The sequence below is a fragment of the Falco punctatus genome (assembly GCF_963210335.1).
Source record: "Falco punctatus genome assembly, chromosome: 5".
In the NCBI taxonomy this organism is placed as follows: Eukaryota; Metazoa; Chordata; class Aves; order Falconiformes; family Falconidae; genus Falco; species Falco punctatus.
The window spans coordinates 5581880-5600711 of NC_137584.1; the positions used below are offsets into that span (position 1 = coordinate 5581880).

Consider the following 18832-nt stretch of genomic DNA (forward strand, 5'->3'; position numbering starts at 1 on the left):
ATCAGAATGAGCGAGTTTGAATGTGATCAGTTCTCAAGTACTACGTTTTCCTAACAGTCTCTGAACTTCAAGGTCTATTCCTTGAAGTATTCTTCAATTCTCATAATTTCAAGGAATATTCTGAAATCCGACTGTTAAATAATGATGTGTTAGAGTATTTCTAATCTGAATCATTCTTACGACCACTTTAGAGCTGCCTTGTGACAGTTGTATTTGCGTTAACTAATGGAGCAGTGAATGTTGTTGTCATGATGGAGATGAGCAGTGTAGGAATTTGTCATGTCTACTTCTAAGGCATATTGTGCTATTGTTTATTTGCTGTAGTAGCTGGGATTTCAGTCAGGACGTGAAAAGAGAGCAAGAGGCATGGGAGGAAGAAAAGAAGTGAGGATGTGAGGAAAAGAGGCTAGTTTGACCAGTAATAGTATCAAAAATGTTTATACATGTCTGAAGTAGAGAAAAAGTTTCTTTATAAAATTAATTCTGTTTTAAAACTGAATGTACCAGAGAAAGTTTAAAAATCATTCTTGATCCTCTTGGCTATATTTTATAATTCTTCTTGAACTGAATATTCAGAGATTCAGGTTTTGAGAATGAGGCATAAAATCTTGTAATACCAGGCATGGAAATGTTTTCAGGGTTTTGCATACAAATTTTAGCTCTGCATCAAAGCTGAGGCTCTGAATATACATGCTGAGGAAATGAGTCCTGAAATACATGTTCAGTTAAATGTATTTTAAAAAACTGTTTCACTTGCTACTGTGGTTGAAACTTCAAAGAAATGCAGTAGCATTCTTTTGTTTCTGCTGTACTTTGTTACTCAATTCACCTGATTACTATCAGGAATTCTGGGTGGGTTTTCTACTCTCCACCCCAATTATAGACTTACACATGCTTCTAACTTTGAACATCACGCTTTCTTTCTCTTCTAGGGTGTACCTACTCCATCTGTTCTTGCAGTTAGTTATTGTCAAAGAAGGCATTGCAGTGTTGCATCTGCTGTTCCTTTGACAGTACACTCACCAGTATCTTGCCTAAATACGGGAAAGTAACAATGGCATTTGTTACATCACTTCTGTGTAGACATTTTGCAAAAGTTATGTGACAGTACCTGTGACTAAATGATTTTTAGAGTTAAGAATAAGATATTTTAATGTTACAAAGGAATATTTTTCATTCTTTTTTTTTTTTTTAATTTTTAATTTTTCTTAATTATGTGGAAGGATGTGTAAGGTCACTTGAGGTAGTTATTCACAACACCTGTGAATACTGCATGTGGCTGTGAAAGCCTGATCTCCATATCAGTATTGTGTTCACAGAGGATGAGATACTAGAATATTAAGTAAGCAACTTTTAGTTCCCAGGGTGTTTTTAGAACAAGTAGTTAATGTATTCTAGTTTAGTTTTAAATGTTTCAAGCTTGGTGTTTGCTTTAAAGTAAATCTATGTTTTTACAACTGCTTGCTTATTTTTAAAAGCCAAATGCAATTAAGTACTAGGTACAAATCAAGAAGCTTGGTATGTGCAGAGACAGAAAATCAGTCTTAATTGAGACTCTTGTTTGAGTTTACTTTGTAGAAGTTAAGTATTCTAACAGAAGTTAAAAGGTTGTAAAACATAAAAGTGCTACTGACCTAGCAAGAAACAAAGACAACAAAATTGAGTTGATGTAAGATTCTCTTTTGAGTAATTTTTGAGCTCACAATTTTGTTTTCATTATGGTATAGTGAAATATTTTCACCTTTTCCAATTGTTTTCTCTTATATGAGTGAATTTGGAATTTTAACTTTATATTGCCAGCAAAAAATCCTTAGCTGGCACAACTAACTTAATAGCCAAGAACTGGGTGAGGGAAGGGAGAAAATTGTTTGTGTTTAGAGAAGTAAATATTTCAGTTGTCTGTGAAAAAGGGCTGCCAATGGGTTGATTGTTACCATTTTCAATCATGACTAATCTATGGGAAACTAAACATTCTGTTTACTTTATCACCAGCATGTAAGATGTATATATTTTTGTATGTAACATTAAGTTCAGGAAACACTTTGTGTTTGGATGTTGATTGTTAATAGTCTTCTAGCTGACAAACTTTCAAGATGATTTATCAGTATATATTGGTATTATTATATATTATGTAGTATATATTAGCTGATTTGATGTGATACAGATGGTACCTGTGATATTTCCACTTGAAGGAACCCTACTGTTCAGTCACAATGCAACATTCCAAGTAAATTGCAGTTGTCACTGCTGCCTAGGATGCTGTTAACATGAAAAGATCCAACCTAGAGCACAGAAAATGGATGTGAATGCTTGTTCTTTTATTTCCTTACTGTTGTACTACTTACTGTAGGTGAGATTTCCGAAAGTGCTTGGTTGGCTTAGGATTGCAGTTCTTACTGAGGTTTCTAAAACCTCGTTATTTACTCAAGAAAGGTAGTGATTTTGAAAGCTGTGGGGGAAACTAATGTATAAATATTGCAGATCAGAATGTGGAGCCTTCGTACAGCTTCTTGGCTTCTTATTGAATGCTTCATGAGAGACATTTAAGACATACTATTATTTTTATAATCTTGACCTATTGTAAATTTTTTTCATAATAAAGATGTGGCCGGTGTTTGATTGCATCACACTTACAGGTACGTGCACTAAGAATAGGTGTGTTGACATTCTTCTGTATTCTCTAAATAAATGTAAATGTAATCTCTTTTCTTAAAGGAAATGATCATCGACAAGGTTAATGGACAGGTTGTCCCTCGGTACTTGATATATGACATTATCAAGTTTAATGTAAGTACTTTCAGTTTTATTGCTTTTATCATTGGTTATTAATTCTCATTTCTATTTTAATCTTATTTGTGTAAGTAAGAGCTTCAGAGTAAATTCGAGCACCAAAAGTGTTTGGGTATTTTGTAACTAGTTAACAAGCAATTCATCAGAGTTAAGGTTGAAAGCAGCGATGGCATTTGTCTTCCCAAATTTGTTGATTTGTTTCCACCTGCTCAAGAAAAGACGGTGGTTTGAAACAGTCCACTAAACACTGTTGGAAAATTTCCGATTTCTAGAGCATGTTTGAACTATTTAGGCAGTGAAATTGAGAGGGGATGGAGAAGTTAGCCTGTAAGTGGTGTATTTGTTAGCAAGCATCACAGTGCTGCTCATTGGGCTGCTCCATCATCTCTTTTTCAGATTTCTCTGTGAAACCAGGCGGCTGGTAATCTGTTAAGTCTCAAAAGCAGGCTTTCCTGTTTACACTGGCTGTAGTGCAAATATGTAACAAAGAAATACGTTATGGAAGCTGTGGAAAAGGAGAAGCCTTTGTTGACAGCCAGGGATAAAGTCTTCGTGATCGCAAGAAAGAGCTGTTAAACAGTACAGAAAATAGGAAGCTTTTTTCTTTAAAGCAGCTTTCAAATATAGTCAAGGTTTGAACGTCACCAAAGGGCTCTTGTATGTTATCTTTCATAGATATTTTTTTTTAATTTCTTGTATTTTTCCCCCCAAAATCATATGTGCGGAAATTGAAGTTCTTCAGAGGTCTTACGGCAGTGTATCCTACTGAAGCTGATTTGAAGAACTAACCTTGACAATGTGATCCGCTTGTTAGCTCTTATTATCAAATAAAATTTCTAGTGATTTTTCTGTTATGTCTGAGGGAAAGAAAATGTCTTTCAGGAAGGATGAATTTAACTATACATGTCTTTTGAAAGCAATATTTAAAAGAATTTTGTGAATACAGCATGTACTGTTTTTTGCTGAGTTAGTGTTAAATTTCTTCACAGTAGCTAGTACGGGGCCATGTTTTGGATTCGGGGCTATGTTTTGGATTCGTGCCGGAAACAGCGCTGATAACTCCGGGATGTTTTAGCTGTGGCTGAGCGGGGCTTGCACAGAGCCGAGGCCTTTTCTGCTCCTCACTGCGCCCCAGCCGCGACCGGGCTGGGGGGGCACAAGGAGCTGGGAGGGGGCACCGCCGGGGCAGCTGACCGCAGCTGACCAAAGGGATGTCCCATACCACATGGCGCCACGTTCAGCATATAAAGCTGGGGGAGAAGGAGGAAGGGGGAACGTGCGGAGTGATGGCGTTTGTCTTCCCAAGTACCTGTCACACACGACGGAGCCCGGCTTTCCTGGGGATGGCTGAACACCTGGTGCCAGGGGAAGTGGTGAATGAATTCCTTGTTCTGCTTTGCTTGCGTGCGTGGCTTCTGCTTTACCTGTTAAACTGTCTTTATCTCAACCTGTGACTTTTCTCACTTCCCCTGTCCCGTTGTAGGGGGAGTGAGCGAGTGACTGCATGAGGCTTAGCTACCTACTGTAGTTAAACCACAACAATGTGTTTAGATTTCACTAGACCTGTGACTAAATAGCCTATGGAAAAACACTCCAGTATCTGTTAATGCTTCTGGAAAAACAAAGTTACTGTTTCAGTGCTCCTAATGGGACAAACAGTGTTAGTAAACCACTAGCGGTTTTTAGTGCATTTCAGATTTCCTAAACTACCGATGACCCTTCCAGACCTGGGTGAGATACTACTCAGCTCAAGTAGGCCATTCAGTGTAAGTGGGAAGTACAACTGTAGGCATGGTACTAGTCACCAAAAAGGACATTGATATTCTCGGGAGTGTAGTCACACTGTGACTTAGGACAGTTGCTTTTGAAAGTAATAGTTTGTGGGGAATAGAAGTTAGATCAGGAGTAGAAGCTTTTTGTTAACTCATTTTAATTCTGCGTCTTGATGACGTTTTCTTTAACCTTTTCTGAAAAGTAGGTGTTAGTTTCCTGGATGCCTCTTATGACTGGGAATTTTCAGTATGCAAAAATTCTTTGTATACTTCTAAAAAAATATGGTCTTCTATAACTACTCCTGGGTTCTCATTTTGCCTTTACATTTTCTTACCTGTTCCTCTGCCTGTGATTCTGTGTTTTATTTGCCTTCATGTCTTTCCTTGTCTCTGCTCTCACTTTGTGTCTAACCTGACATTCACTGCTGTTACTCTCCTTTTGAAAAATAAATGTAAGTAGTATATTGTCTTCTTCTCTCAGTTTGGGATGTACATGTACTGCCCCAGCAAAATAACACTTTCTGAAAGTCATTATTATTTTGGTTAAACATTTTTGGGGTGGAGGGGGAGGAAACCCTCATTTGTAGCAAAGTGTCCAGACTTAATGTGAAGAATCCCACTTGTCAAGTAGGAAAAATGATCAGAGGGTTTCCAGAGGATTGGTAAGGTTTAGGAAAAGTTTTCTCTTGAGCAGAGCTGTAAATGCTTTAAAGCTTGTTTGTGGTTGGTTGTTTTTTAAATGCACTGGGAACAAGAGAGAGGAGTTAGTTACTACTTAATACTACTTTAATGTCAAGGGCAAACTAAAATAATGTTATCCATGTGAGTACAAGGAGGGCTTCAGCTGCAAGAAGTCCTTAACAATGGTCCTACTATAAAGACTAAAAAGCACAGTGTTTTTTAGGTTACTTTTAGAAACTTACAAAACTGGGCACCTGAGGATGTTTGTCTTGGCAGGAAATGATCAACAGAATTCTATCACTGAGAAGTAAATGTATTAAAAACTTGTGATTTGCAAGAAGTAAATTCCTTTTAAAGTTTTGTAGGTTAGATTTGTGTAAATTTTCCTAGCTAAGGTTCAAATCAAATAATTACACAAAACATCATTCCTGTTGAAAAATGAAACATTCCCCTCTTCTGAAACAACCTTCCACTCCAAAAAACCCCCACACCAACACCTCAAAGCAACCTGCCAGACAGTTATATGAGGTGCTCCGTAATTCGACATTGCTCCTTTTGATCTTGAAAGTAGTTGTGTCTCCTGGAGATGAATGGTGGAGTAACTGTACTCGCTGTCTGTCATGTGAGTTACAAGATTTCCAACATGTCCCCTGTCTCATCCCCACAGTGACTTGGCATACTCTGCTGTTAGAGATGTGACATTGCAGCTGGGGAAATGTGAATGCAAACCCTGTTGAAAAACGCCTTTGCTCAGGCAAACCGCATGTTTTAGTCAGGTCTAGCGAACAGAGATATTTTCATCTGACCTTATTCTCAAATGCTCAACCTATTTTGCTAGTTCAGTGTTACAAAGTTTTCTGGCTTTGTCAGTATATTCCTTCTGAAATACTGCATTCACAAATTACACATTAAGTCCCAAAGACTTATGTGCACTATTAATACTGTTGAGAATTTGTGTGCTAGGATGACCAGCACTAACACAAAAATATAGAAGTTAGTACTAAAATATTATATAGCTTTTCACAATGCACCATGTATTTATAGTAAGATATATGTCAACTTATGCCCCTCAGAATGACTGTATATTTACAGTGGAAACTGTTAACATATACAAAGAAACTGTGGAATTAAATTTTAGATCATAACAAAATAATGTCATATAATATTTCTAAATGTCATTTACTGTAATATCACTTTGAACTATTCTCAGTATTTTTGGCCAGCATTATTGTCATGTTTCAAAATTGCAGTGTACTCCATTTTTGTATTTATTTTGGTTCTACGTTGTCTTGTTTTACAGGGCTAAATAGTGTTAAAATTCATGTTTAGAAGTGTAGTAGTTGAGACAGGGCAACCTTGTCTCAGTTATATGCTGTATTTCTCTGGCTTTTAACGAAGGGACTTGTAAGACTGAAGACCGATACCTAAATGAAGCCCAAATTACTTAGCTTGGCTTCTCTGTGTCTTAAGTTAACTAAATACCATGAGCGCTGTTGCCTTTTATGAGCAGAAAATACCCTCTGTGAGAGGGTACATTTATTCTTAAAAGCTGTATGCTTAAAGTTTCAGCCTAAACCCCAAAGAACCTAATCTATAAATAGTTGTGTCCAATTTGTCCCTTGCAGCACTGGCGTTTGACAGGTTAAGTTTTTGAGAGACCAACGTCGATCTGAGATTTAAGAGAAGTAGTGGTCTGCTAGTAACAGATCATCTGGGAGTAAAAGTAATTGTTTTCATTTGATGTACAATACTGTGATTTTGGGAGAACGTCGTGAAATCACGGAGTTGAGTGTCTCAGTACGTCATGGCATCTTTCTTCAGACTTAGTCAGGATTTCACCTGAGTATGACCCAGAAGAGGTAAGGAAGTCACCTTAAAGAAGGGTGATGCGTTCATCAGGAGAGAATGGTAACAGAAGCTTAACAGTGGGTAGAGGCTATAAGAAGAAAAATGAGAGAAAGTGAGTGGGCAAAGACTTAAGTTTCACAAATTTTCATCCACATTATTATCAGTGACTCTTATTGTTACTTAGCTTTTTGATTTTGCTGTGGTGTATCAGGAATAAACTACAGCAGCCTTCTAGAGAGAACGTTCGAAACTAAGAGAATAGACTGGTTGAAATATGTAGTTTGTGTTTGGCTCTAAATGTCTGCATGGGAAAAGTCTTAGGAAGAAGAAGAAGAGTTTCAGTGATTGGGAGAGACCTATACTGGAGTTTTTAGGGAAAACATGGAAATAATCTATCTTGGCTGTCTTTTTCCATGATAAATTTTGTATTGAATTCTGATGTTTATCACCTCTAGCTGCTGCAAAAGTCAGTCAGGGATGCTGATGTAACCCTTAGATTAATTTCTTTTAATCACTGTTTCTGTGGCATCTAGTTTCTAGAAGCTTGTGGTAACACATCTCATTGTGTTACAAGAGATGCCTATGTCAAGAAAAACAAGTGATTCTTCATGAGATTAAAAAAATATTTTTATTGTCATTTTTTCAGTCTGAATCATGATGTTGATTATTATTAACAGCATCTCAAAATACGACATTGCTGTCTCACTGCTTTCATTTCATATGCTAAAAGGAGATTCATAGAAAGGGAGCTATATCCTAGTGAAATCAGGCCACCTTCGGACCTCAACTCTGAGGAGACACAGAGCAATCTCTGCTTTTTCTTTTCTGCTTCATTTGGCTCAAAGTATATAAAATCATCTCTCAAAGCCTATTTCTGAGAGGCTGCATACGCATATACTAATAAATGAAGCTGTGCAAAGGGCAGGATCCTGCTACTGAAAGTTTATCCTCTTTTTAAGTAGTTAAAATGGTCCCTGACGCAGTTTTGGCCCTGGCTGGCTATGGTGCCCTTGAGCAGTTCTCAAGAATAGTTTAAAGTTTAACGTTGCTCAGGGACCGTTCTTATCAGTGTTCTGAGATGCCGTCACCTTCTTTTGGAGAGCGAGAGTATGTCTGTGGTCAGACAGCTGGTGGCTGCAGGGGCAGAGATGAGGCATTTGCTGTGGTGGTTCACCAGCGTAGATGCACCCAGAGTCTTCTAGTTCGCAGATTTGGGGCTCACCTCTCTGAAGTTCAGAAGGTGCTGTTCTGTGAAATACCAGGTATTCTGCTGTTAATGTGCCTTTAGGGGCTTAGGGCAGAGGACGTGAAGGTTCTTTGCATTGAAAAGAGAGGGAATAAAGCGGAATAAAAAATAGTGGTATATCATGACATACAGCAGCGTTCCCTTCTGGAGGGTAAAAGAAGTTCCAAGAAGCTTGAAAACTAGTATGAAACTTCTACTTGTCTATGGAGAAGATGGCACCAATATAGGAAAGATGTCATTATCATGTGAAGTCACATTTGACATGTGAAATGTTTCTAGAAGTAGAAATCAGTTGCAACACTGTTTATCTTTTCTTACATCCTAAGTATTTTTTTTTTCTAAGAAGAGTCTTTTTCTCATTGGAAAATGACAAAATATTTCTTAAAAATGCATGTATATATTTGGCCTTTCATACTCTAATTGAGGGGTTCTGGTCCACGTTTATGTCACTAGCTATGTGTGCACTCTGCACACATGAAATCTGGATTTTTCATATTCCTCTGAACATAAAAGGCTAATGGCACCCAATATTCCTTGCGGTGTTTAGTCTTATTAAGTACAGAGCTATATAATGCCTGGTACTCGTCACCTTCCTGATTTGCGTCGGCATGTAGCAGAGTTCATTATTACAGTAACTATAGCTGTATAACTACCTCTTTCACCTGAATAGTGAATAAAAGGTTCACATTTGGTGGGTAATTCTAGTGAACAGAGGAAGGCAACAATAGAATAATTCACAGTCCCAGAGGCAAATACAAGCAAATTCAAATCCCTGTTCACCAGAAACAATCCACAAAAGAACATGTCTTCATTCTCCAGTCGCCTTTGAGACAGCTCTTCCTGAGAAGCCTTGTTCTGAGACAAGATCTTAGGTAATTTTCAATAATTACATGTAGATGTATAGATACTAAACTTAAGCAACTATTTTTTTCCTTAGTTAAGTAATAAAAAGTAACACTGGCATAATGTAGGATCTAATTAATGCATTCTTAGCAAAGATGCTGAAAATGAATAGTACTTTCCTTTTCCTTTCTAACCCTGGCCTTTAAATTTTTAAACTCTAGCCAAGTTTTCATGAGACCAGATTGCAATGATAAGAATAGACTTGAATGACTGAAAAAGAGTAATTATTTTAATTTTTAGAGGGGAGATAGAATTTTGATTAAATTTCCTAATACTCTGTGCATTAAATTAAGTCAAGATCAAGATTTCTTTGGTTGCCATTATGTGTAATAATGCTGTAGCTGTTAGATAAAATTTTTCATGGTAAACAGATAACGCTGGTCATAAATCCTCCCAACGTTATCGTTGAATTCATGTCTGAAAATTTTTTGGTTTAAATCCCTGTAAAATATTAACATGTCACACTTTCCTGTTATAAAACTCATTTGAAAGTGATGTAAAGCTCATGGTACGTGACGTCTCTCATTTATTAGCCTGTTAACCTTATCTTTAAAACGTACTGTGAACATTTTGAGGCCATAATTCAGAGATGCAAGTGTTTAATTGAGTATTTTCAGTTTACAAATGCACCTGGCTGCCAGTCACCCTCCCACTTTTAGTTCTGAGGTTATTTCTCAAATAGTGCCACCTCAAAATACGGATTTAAAATGCTTTTGTTAATAATAGTACTCTGGAAAATGAGGATGCCATGCACATGTTTACTCTTACACCCTTTCTATTTCTTGAGGAGACATACCCAACAAGCGCCCAAATGTGTGTAACAGTGCTCTTACTGTGTGTTACGTTCTCAAAGTCTGTATATATCCCTTCATTCTGTCATGGTTTAGAGGTGTCAGGTAATGGAATACAGAGCGTCTACTCAATTGGGTCTTACTTTGCTTTCTGGTGTCACATCGGTGCCGTCTCCTCCTCATCCCGTTTTTATAATGCAGTTTATTGAGAGCAGGGGCAGCTTGGCCAGGTGCTGTGTTTTAGTATTCTTTAGGCTATATGAATAGGGTAGCGTTACAGAATAGGGAGGGCAACAAGTGGTGTGCTAGGAGCACTTGTAAAGTGGAGAATCAACATAGTAAGGGAGTGATGCTGCAGAAGCTTTTGGATCTGTGGAGGTGGATGGTTAGAAATGCATCTTTAGCTAGCTGTCTTTTTCAGTCTTCCTTGCCTTATTCCCCTTCTCTGTTGATCGTCATAGAAAACCGGACTTGCATGTCTGAGCAGCAAAATTTGCAAATCTCTTTACCTAGTCTGTAAACTTCCAAACAGATAATTTCTGCTTTCTTCCCTGTTGGTCCTTGTGCTTGAGTAAAGTGCATATGCAACTGAAAAGTAGCATTTTAACTCATATTTGTATCCCTCTTTAAAACTCTGTCTTGCTATGATGCCTACAAAAAGTAAATTATTGCTCAGAGTGGTAATTGGTGCATGCTGACCACTGTATCTTTGGCGTGCTTGTGTTCTTTTTATATATTTTGTGTTAATAAGCTGCTTGTTTTGGGGGAGCTTCTTTAGCATTGTAATTAGTTTGAAGGTTGGCTGTTTTACTTACTGATTAGATTATGTGAAAAATACATCTGGAATTACATGGAATTAGAGCCTCCTTTTCCCAACCCAGGGGGCAGTATGGATTGTAGTGAAGATGGTTTGTTTTCCACGTTTTCCAAATGAAAGAATGCTTAATGCAGTATTATATACAAGCAAAGGGAGTGTATCAAATTTTGTTATGCTTCTTTCATTCCCCAAAGGTGTTTCCATACCTTAACATAAAGCATGTCTCGTGAGAAGCTTTTTGAATGGCAGATTATCGCTAGTTGTTAGGGGAAGAGACACATAGTGTTGCTCCTGGGAGAGAGATACAGGGACAAGTAGTTCTCCAAGAGCAACTTTAGGAGTTGCCATGATATTAAATCCTTTATATTTTTCAGGTGTTCTAGTTCCATAGGTTTTACTTGCTTACTCTGATGTGACGCTTCTTCAGCAAACCATGAAACTTGCTACAAAAAATGCAAAGGAAGACCTGAAAGTTTAAGTTACATGAGAATGAAAATTACAAGTTACAAGTAAATGAGAATAACTCTGAAAAATTTAAAACTTATACAAATTAGAGAATGAAGTCTACAACCAAGTGTTTTTGTTCTTAGAAGGTCTTTTTAAAGAGCTCTTCTCCATAGTTTGTGCTAAACAGTTTTCTGTCTTTCATGTTTTTAGCCTTAAAAACCCTCACTTTTTATTTGCAATATTTTTTTAATCTTGTTGTGCTAGGAACTGTAACGTATGATTAAATAGAAAAACTGTCTCCTTCAGCTCGCTGTTTATAACGATCATTCCCATAGTAACTGCCAAGTGGACTTAAACCCAACTTCTGTCTCAGGCAAATACTCATATCTCAAGAATCTGGCAGTGATCACAACTGAAGTGGAAAGTGTGAAAAACTTTACAGTAGAGCAGGTTTTCTGGTTGCATTATCATGTCCAATTTCCCAAGTATTGAGAATGAAGTCTAACACAGAGCTTTTTTTGTCCAGTGTATTTCAAAACAGGAAAACCTATAGGATGGTTGCGGGGTTATCGTATGGAAACAGCAGGAGTGTGTTCAAATGTTGTCATGTCTTTTTTCTCTTAGTTTTAAGTCCTCCTTTTCTACAATTAATCTAGCTGTAATATTTAATTGTTTCAGCTTTCTCCTTGTCTCTTGCCTTTCCACCTTTTTACTGTTTCTAGAGAAAAAGAACTGAAGAAAAATAATATAAGTTAATCAGAAGGCTATACCAGATCTCAAATAACTATATAATTCAGGATAGGTTTTATGAAGGTGAAAGCAGGACCTCTCTAGTATTTTCTTTTCCATAGCTAGTATGTTTGAATAAACTGAGTGACTTGTTACAGTCTGGGAGAGAATGTGAAGGCCATATTTTCATCCTTTCTAGAACATTTCTCTTTATTTAAAAGAAATATGAAGAAAAATACTGCTTTTCTTTTGAGATGAGTATGGTAGTAATTAATCAGTATTTCTCACTCATAAGCTAACCATGCACACAATGAACTAGGTATTTCAAACAGATTGTGTACTAAAGTTACAGATCTTTTACAAGTCTTTAGAAGTGTAAGATGTATTACAAGCAGATACTTGATTTTTAGTTTTATCGTGGTTTAAGAAAAGTGGGTGGTTCCTTTCCTAAGATGGTATTTGTGAATCAGTGCTTATTGTTTCTACTTTTTTCTCTCTTTTCTAATTTTTAAGATACTTTATGATTACTGTACTAGGCAGTCTTATTTTAAATACTATGAGGTGATTTGTATTCTAAAAAAAATAGTGCCACAATATTTTCAAGTATGAAATGCCCTGAATAATGTCTTCAAGATGTAGGAATTTTCCCATGGTTTTTTAATTCACTGAAGTGGCAAATCTTTGTCATAAAGACAGCCCTGTAAAAACCCAGCAATAGGTATTCTTATGAGAAGTCACTGTGAATGGCTGGTAGAAAGAGAGTGAGTGTGAGGAGAGTAAAGTGGTGTCTGTCACAGTTAAGGTAAGGATGCCTCCATACTATGTGCAACAGCAGCACTAGGAAAAATAATTGGAAAAACCAGAAGCAGTAAAGCCCTGGTTTTGATATTTGACTTTGTGGATGGCCAAAATTCAGTGCAAAATAAATTATTTAAATTTATATTCCCCTGGGAGAACCATGTGCAGTGTTTTTATGTGTAAATATCCCATGGTGATGATGGCAAATCTGTTTTACAGCTATGGCTTATTAGAGTTATGACTTGTACTTGTGTAATTGAAATGGGAAGTTGATCTACTTCTCAGATTACTTGAGGGAAGGCAGCCAGTCTAGACAGAACATAATTCCTTTTGGTTTTTATTATTTGCATCCCAGTAAAATCCCCCTTATTGAGTTCTGTTTTTCAAGGCTCAGAAGGATTTATGAGGATTACAAAGATCCTAAATGAAGCCACTGTTTATGCAGTCAAACAATGAATTGGACTGAGTTCTGTGCTCTCAAAGTAGTAGCTACTAAGCTTTTGGTGCTTAACTGGAGCTTTGTTTTAAAATGAGAGGGTTTAGGTGTTCACCCACGGTAGATGCCCATATCCATAAGTCTGCCTCTTTATTGTACAATTTTGATGGTGAGAATCATAATTCAGTCACTTCAACTCATTGTAAATATTCTGCCTTATATACATTACCTTTAAACAGCTGAAGCAAATTTCTCATCCGCTTATAGTTACAAGGTCTGATGGTTTCTATCTTGAATTTGTATTCTGTTTTGAGCAATCCAAGGAGGAGAAGAGTGAGGAAGGGAGCAGCGTCTGTAGTACAATCAACTTTATGTTTTGATCTTATCTGTTTAGTCACAGTTTTGACAGTTCTGCTGTTTCATTCAAGTATGTTTGCTAATAAAAAAGAAAGTGTGGAGCTATATTTGTATATTCTGTTAGGTCTTGATGTTTATCCATGGGCAACAAACTTCTTTCCTTTGTTGATTCATACATATTTGAATTTACTTGTTTATTTTCAGTGATCTTTTTTAAAGGAAATACAAATAATTTAATACATGTCTTAAGCAATCTTTTTAATAGGTTGGATTCCCCAAACCATTTTCATTCAGTGATAAATCAAAGCATTATTCCAGTGTATAAGCTGACAACGTATAAATAGTAATTATGTTCCTGCAGCATGTTGGTTATATAGTTACAATTGAAACAGTATTTCACATGCTCAACCTCATTGGTGCCAAGATAGATTTTAGAAACCATTTTGAAACTGCTAAATTCCTTGCCATTAACATATCTCTTTTGAATATTTGAGTGGTAAAATTTAGAAAAACAAATTTTAAAGTGCATTTTCAGGTTATAATGGTTGTCTTGCTTTCTGCCTTTTAGAAGTGAAAATCTTAGAGTCACAATTCTACATTTTTTTCATTTCTCTAATACTTTAAATGCTGTTTTAAAAAGAAGACTTAATTGGAAATGAAAACCCCCAAACTTTTAGGTGATTGACTACAGTAATAATCTTATTTGGAGAATGAAATAGCACCTTCAGATTGTTTTTACATAAAGCTACGTGCATCAAAAAAAATAGCAGCATCTATAAAACCACAGTCAGAAGAAATATGTGCCAGATCATTAATATAAAATGCAAAATATTAGACTGCACGGCCTTCAGAAGATAGGAGAACTAATAATGGGCTTTCATTGGAAATGCAGATGTCAGCTGTGAGTGCCTTGAATTGTCAATAATAATGTTAAACACAGGGTAGAATGTCAGCCTGAGCTTATTCTTTATTCTTCTCTTAAAATCATTAAAGCTAAGACAGTTGTGACATATGTTCTGCTATGGCTCAGTAAGTGAAGATGTGTGTGGAACGTATATGCGTTTATGTGCTGAATTATTCATGACTAAGGTACTGATCTGGGGAAGCAAATGGGGCATGCTTTGCTGGCAGGTAGGCTTCGAACCATATCTCATGGAGGAAGAGAATAAATAGCCTACATTTATCCTGCACCAAGCTGGTTATCAGCTGTGTACACAGGCCCAAGCGTTATTTTTTCTTTTTACTATAGCTGCATAGAAAAAAAACTGGAAAAAGATCAAATTCTCAAATAAAGTACTTTTATAGGATTTAGCTCCTACACACACCACATTGTTATCTGTACTGCATCTGTCTAGGTAAAGGACTTTCCACGTAAGGCTCACGGAATTTACTGAGCTGTAGCCACAAGGTCAACCTTAGAGGCAGGGGAAGGGAGACTTAAACCTGGAGGGCGATGGTGGCTCCTTGGGGACACCTTTCTCCTTGCAGAGAGAGGGGACTAAGGTGGGGTGTGCAGCAGAAATCCCGTTACCCTGCCTGTCTCGGCGATTCCTGCTGCCTTTCTGGACGTAATGACCTGACATCAGAGTTACTCGCCAGGCCCCGTAGCCGTATCAGCATGACGTTGTGACTTCAGCGTGGAGGTCTCTGGGAACCAGGTGCAGGGCAGGAGGACAGCCTGATGCTTCACCAAATACAGTCTCTTGGCACCCAGCTGGAGGAATGTCCTTGAGATTGTGAGTTTTGGTGGGGTTTTTGTTATTTTTTTTTAGCTCTTTTCAGCAAATAAATTACCTTTCCCCACCTCCTCAAGACAATGGATATTATATGAACTGCAGGCCCTGTTTTTTAGGATTTCTAAGCATTGATTTCTTTTTGCAGTATACTAGACAAATCTTACTGGTATACTGGTCAAATCTTATGTGACTGCCTGTGTGTGGGTTCTGTTGAGAAGTTAATTTGAAATAATGTAAGTTTAAATTTATAAATGTTCAGTCCTAAGTAGATGTCAAAGCTCAGTAGAAATCTCATTTTACATTTTGAGAATATGTGGAGGATTGTATTTAAAACCAAAACACTATTTTAAAGTGTCACATCTGTTGTAAGCCCACTTTATACTGTGACCTCTTAGTGTGATGCACAAAGTTTCGATAGGTGAAGAGAATTCAGCTGCTTGAGGAAGAGATGTTGATTCAACAGGTGACTCCTCTCTTGGGGCTTGTGTAAATGATATTTTGCTTTAGGATAAATTTTAATTATAGTGAGGGGGAAATGTAACTTTCTAGCACAGACAGGAAACATGCTACTTGTTAATTTTGTTTTACCCTTTGCTAACAAACTTATTTTAGGTTAAAAACGTCTGGAACAGGAATTATCACATAATGCACTCCAGTAACTATGCTGTTAGGCAGTGATGATCCTCATCCTTCTCAGACAATCAAAAACTTTGATATTTAAATAATAACCTCAAACATTTGAATGCTTAAATTAATAAAGCATCTATATTGCCTGAAAACATACAAGGATTTGATGTCTGGGTTTAAATTATACATGCATCAATGCCTTGGTTTTGGACAACTTTTAAATGTGTCATATATATACATAAAATATATATACTAAATAATCTCTTCCTGTTTTTCTCAAGGTCTCAGAGTTATTTATTGCAGCCTGCATTACCCTCCTACTTGTTTGATAAAAGCTAGGATTTTACCACTTAAAGGTTTTGGATCTGCCTGGGATAAATATATTGTATATTAGCAACATTTTTTGTAATTATGCAAGCATCTACTAATAAAGAAAAAGCCCTCCTCCTCCAATATTGCTTTTCTTCAGTATGTTCTTGATTTAAATTCAATGTTATGGTGATTTTCCTATTGCTAATGTCTTGTGCTTTTGTGAGAGTGAAATACTCCTTAACTTCTTAGTTTACTTGACTGATGAAGTTGCTCGGTAGCATTATCTGTGTTTTCCCATCTCATATAAACTTATGTCAGCCTAACTCTGACCTTTGTATGATGGAACCTAGTGGTAATACACCCTTCTGCTTAACAAGCCTTGAAATAAAAATACATGATTGGCAGAGCTGCAGGAAATAATTAGTTCCAAGTAGATGGGAGAAATGAAAGGATTATTTAAAGGAAAAGAAAATGGTTCAGCTGGTTTATGGTGCATATGAAGTTGTCTCATCTTTTAATTTAACTGTTAAGGGATTGAAATAAATTTAAGTCACGATGCAAAAGTGTTTTTGAATAAATAGTTATAAAGAAGCTCTCTAAATAACTTTACTACTTATTGGAAGCTCAAATATTCGGAACGTTAATTAGTTCGTTTGCACTTTCAGACCTACTTGTAAAATGTGGCTGAGTGGAAAAGCTACTGTAGGGAAGAGAGCATCTTGTTGAAACATACCTAGAAAACAGTTTATGGTGTTCTTTGAAATAATAAAAAATATGTATATAGATTTCCCAGGAAAGAATTCTTCAATTGGTTCTTCAGTCAGTTGTTACAGAAGGCAAGTTGTGTTTTCTATGCTTTAATTAGATATACAAACCAGGACAAGCTCAATCACTGTATAGATGACTTCTCAAGTATGCTGTACATGGGGGAAGAAAGAAAGAAAGAAAGAAAGAGTGATTCTCCAGAATTTTGTCTATGACACTTAATCACACAGCTGTGTTCTGCCACAAATGAATAAAGAGCGAGCCACTCTCCTGCTCCTGGGATTTTTCCATAGCCTTAATTTTCCATTCATTTGAATGGCTCTTTACTAATAACACCTTCATGGGTGAAAGGAAGGCAACGCTGAAGGCAAAGTCAACAGCCAGATAGGCTTTCTTCTTCTTCACAGGCACGGATCAATGACCAGAGATTAGAAGACATTTCACCCATGTTGTCACTGGCTTTGTACAGGACGTGCTTTCCTCCCAGGTGATGGTGGCTGTGCTGCCTGTGCTTGTCCAAGATTGAAGCCGAGTCCTGAAAGAAAGTGGTTGTGAATTCCATGTAGTATGGGAGCAGCACATAGTTCTTAAAGCTGTTGCAATGAACGGTTGAGGACTTTTGATAGAGGTCTACTGCTAGGAAGGAAATGCTAAGAGAAACTTAATGCCCTTTTGGGAGCATGAAATACAGAAGGTTCAGGATGAGTTTGGAAAGGACATGGTTAAACTCAATTAGTCTAAATTGGCATTCTGTTTTTCTCTTAAGATATCTGTTCTGATACTACTCATTCTATCTCCTACCTTTGTATGCCTTGTCAGAATGTCATTTTGCCATTTATTTCCTTTTTCAGATTGACCAGTTCTGATTCTTTGATGCACATTAGAGCTGGGCTTCTTTGCTTTTAGATTCCCTTTCTGTTTCTCTTCTAGCTATGTTTAGTACAGGAAATACCTGCTTGCTGGTTCTCCTCCTCATCTGTATTGCTGCCATTGATGATTGAGTCCCATGTCTTCCCAGTTTCCTGTGCTCATTGCTTTCAAATTTTGAAAAATTGTGGTTTTGAAGCCAAAACTCTGTGAGCTTATTCTCTGTGAAAAGGATAGTTTTTGGAAATTACTTTTTTTGTGTGAATGAGGCAATGTGTGAAATGGCAACATGAGGGATGATCTCATGTAAATAACTTTCAGTGCTGTATCGTGCCTGTAACAATGCAAATCTATGAGTTTTGTCCCTTATTATTATGAAAGTGATATGTCTGATTGAAACTAACTTTAGATTTTACAAGGTGCCCATTGCTTATTTCCTCTTAGTGATATCCACAGTGTGTTCTCCTCACTATCTGATGCTCAAAATATAATTATGAGCAATTACTAATGTGATAGATGTGCATTTTGAATGCTCATACTGATGTGGTGCAATGCACCAAATGTGTAAAGAGCAATATAAAGCTGCTGGTTTATTTCAGATATCAAAAGGTCAGAGTACAGTACTGAGACTTAGAGAAAGGCTTTTACTACCTTTTTGTCACTGAGCGATTGTCTTGCAGGTTTTTGCAGTTACTGTTTGTTGGCATATTTTCCAACTGCAGCTATATTTTTCTCTTCTGTGACAGAAAAGTGAGCATTTACAGAATTAATGCTTCTTTCAAGAAACCAATATAGTACATTTAAAGCAGTGAGATTGCTTAACTGTGTGAATTGCATTGTTGTGTTGTCATTAAAAATATTATGAAAAAAAATAGCTAAATGACTTCAGGGGGAAACTGTGTGGACAAAT

The 18832-nt window shown here is 36.8% G+C and overlaps 1 protein-coding gene and 1 long non-coding RNA gene across 5 annotated transcripts in view; one reads left to right on the forward strand and one right to left on the reverse strand.

Moving 5' to 3' along the window:
- The window catches only part of LOC308064662, a 604713-nt gene that overhangs the window by 214882 nt on the left and 370999 nt on the right, over positions 1-18832 (reverse strand). The gene's annotated exons all lie outside the window — the stretch shown is intronic.
- Positions 1-18832, forward strand: part of RNGTT (RNA guanylyltransferase and 5'-phosphatase) — a gene marked incomplete at its 5' end in the record, with an annotated part of 189470 nt that overhangs the window by 56462 nt on the left and 114176 nt on the right. For all 4 annotated transcript variants that reach the window (XM_080389351.1, XM_080389353.1, XM_080389352.1 and 1 more), the window contains one exon: positions 2716-2787. In XM_080389351.1, coding sequence (XP_080245477.1) covers positions 2716-2787 — 72 coding nt within the window. The remainder of the gene's footprint in view (positions 1-2715; positions 2788-18832) is intronic.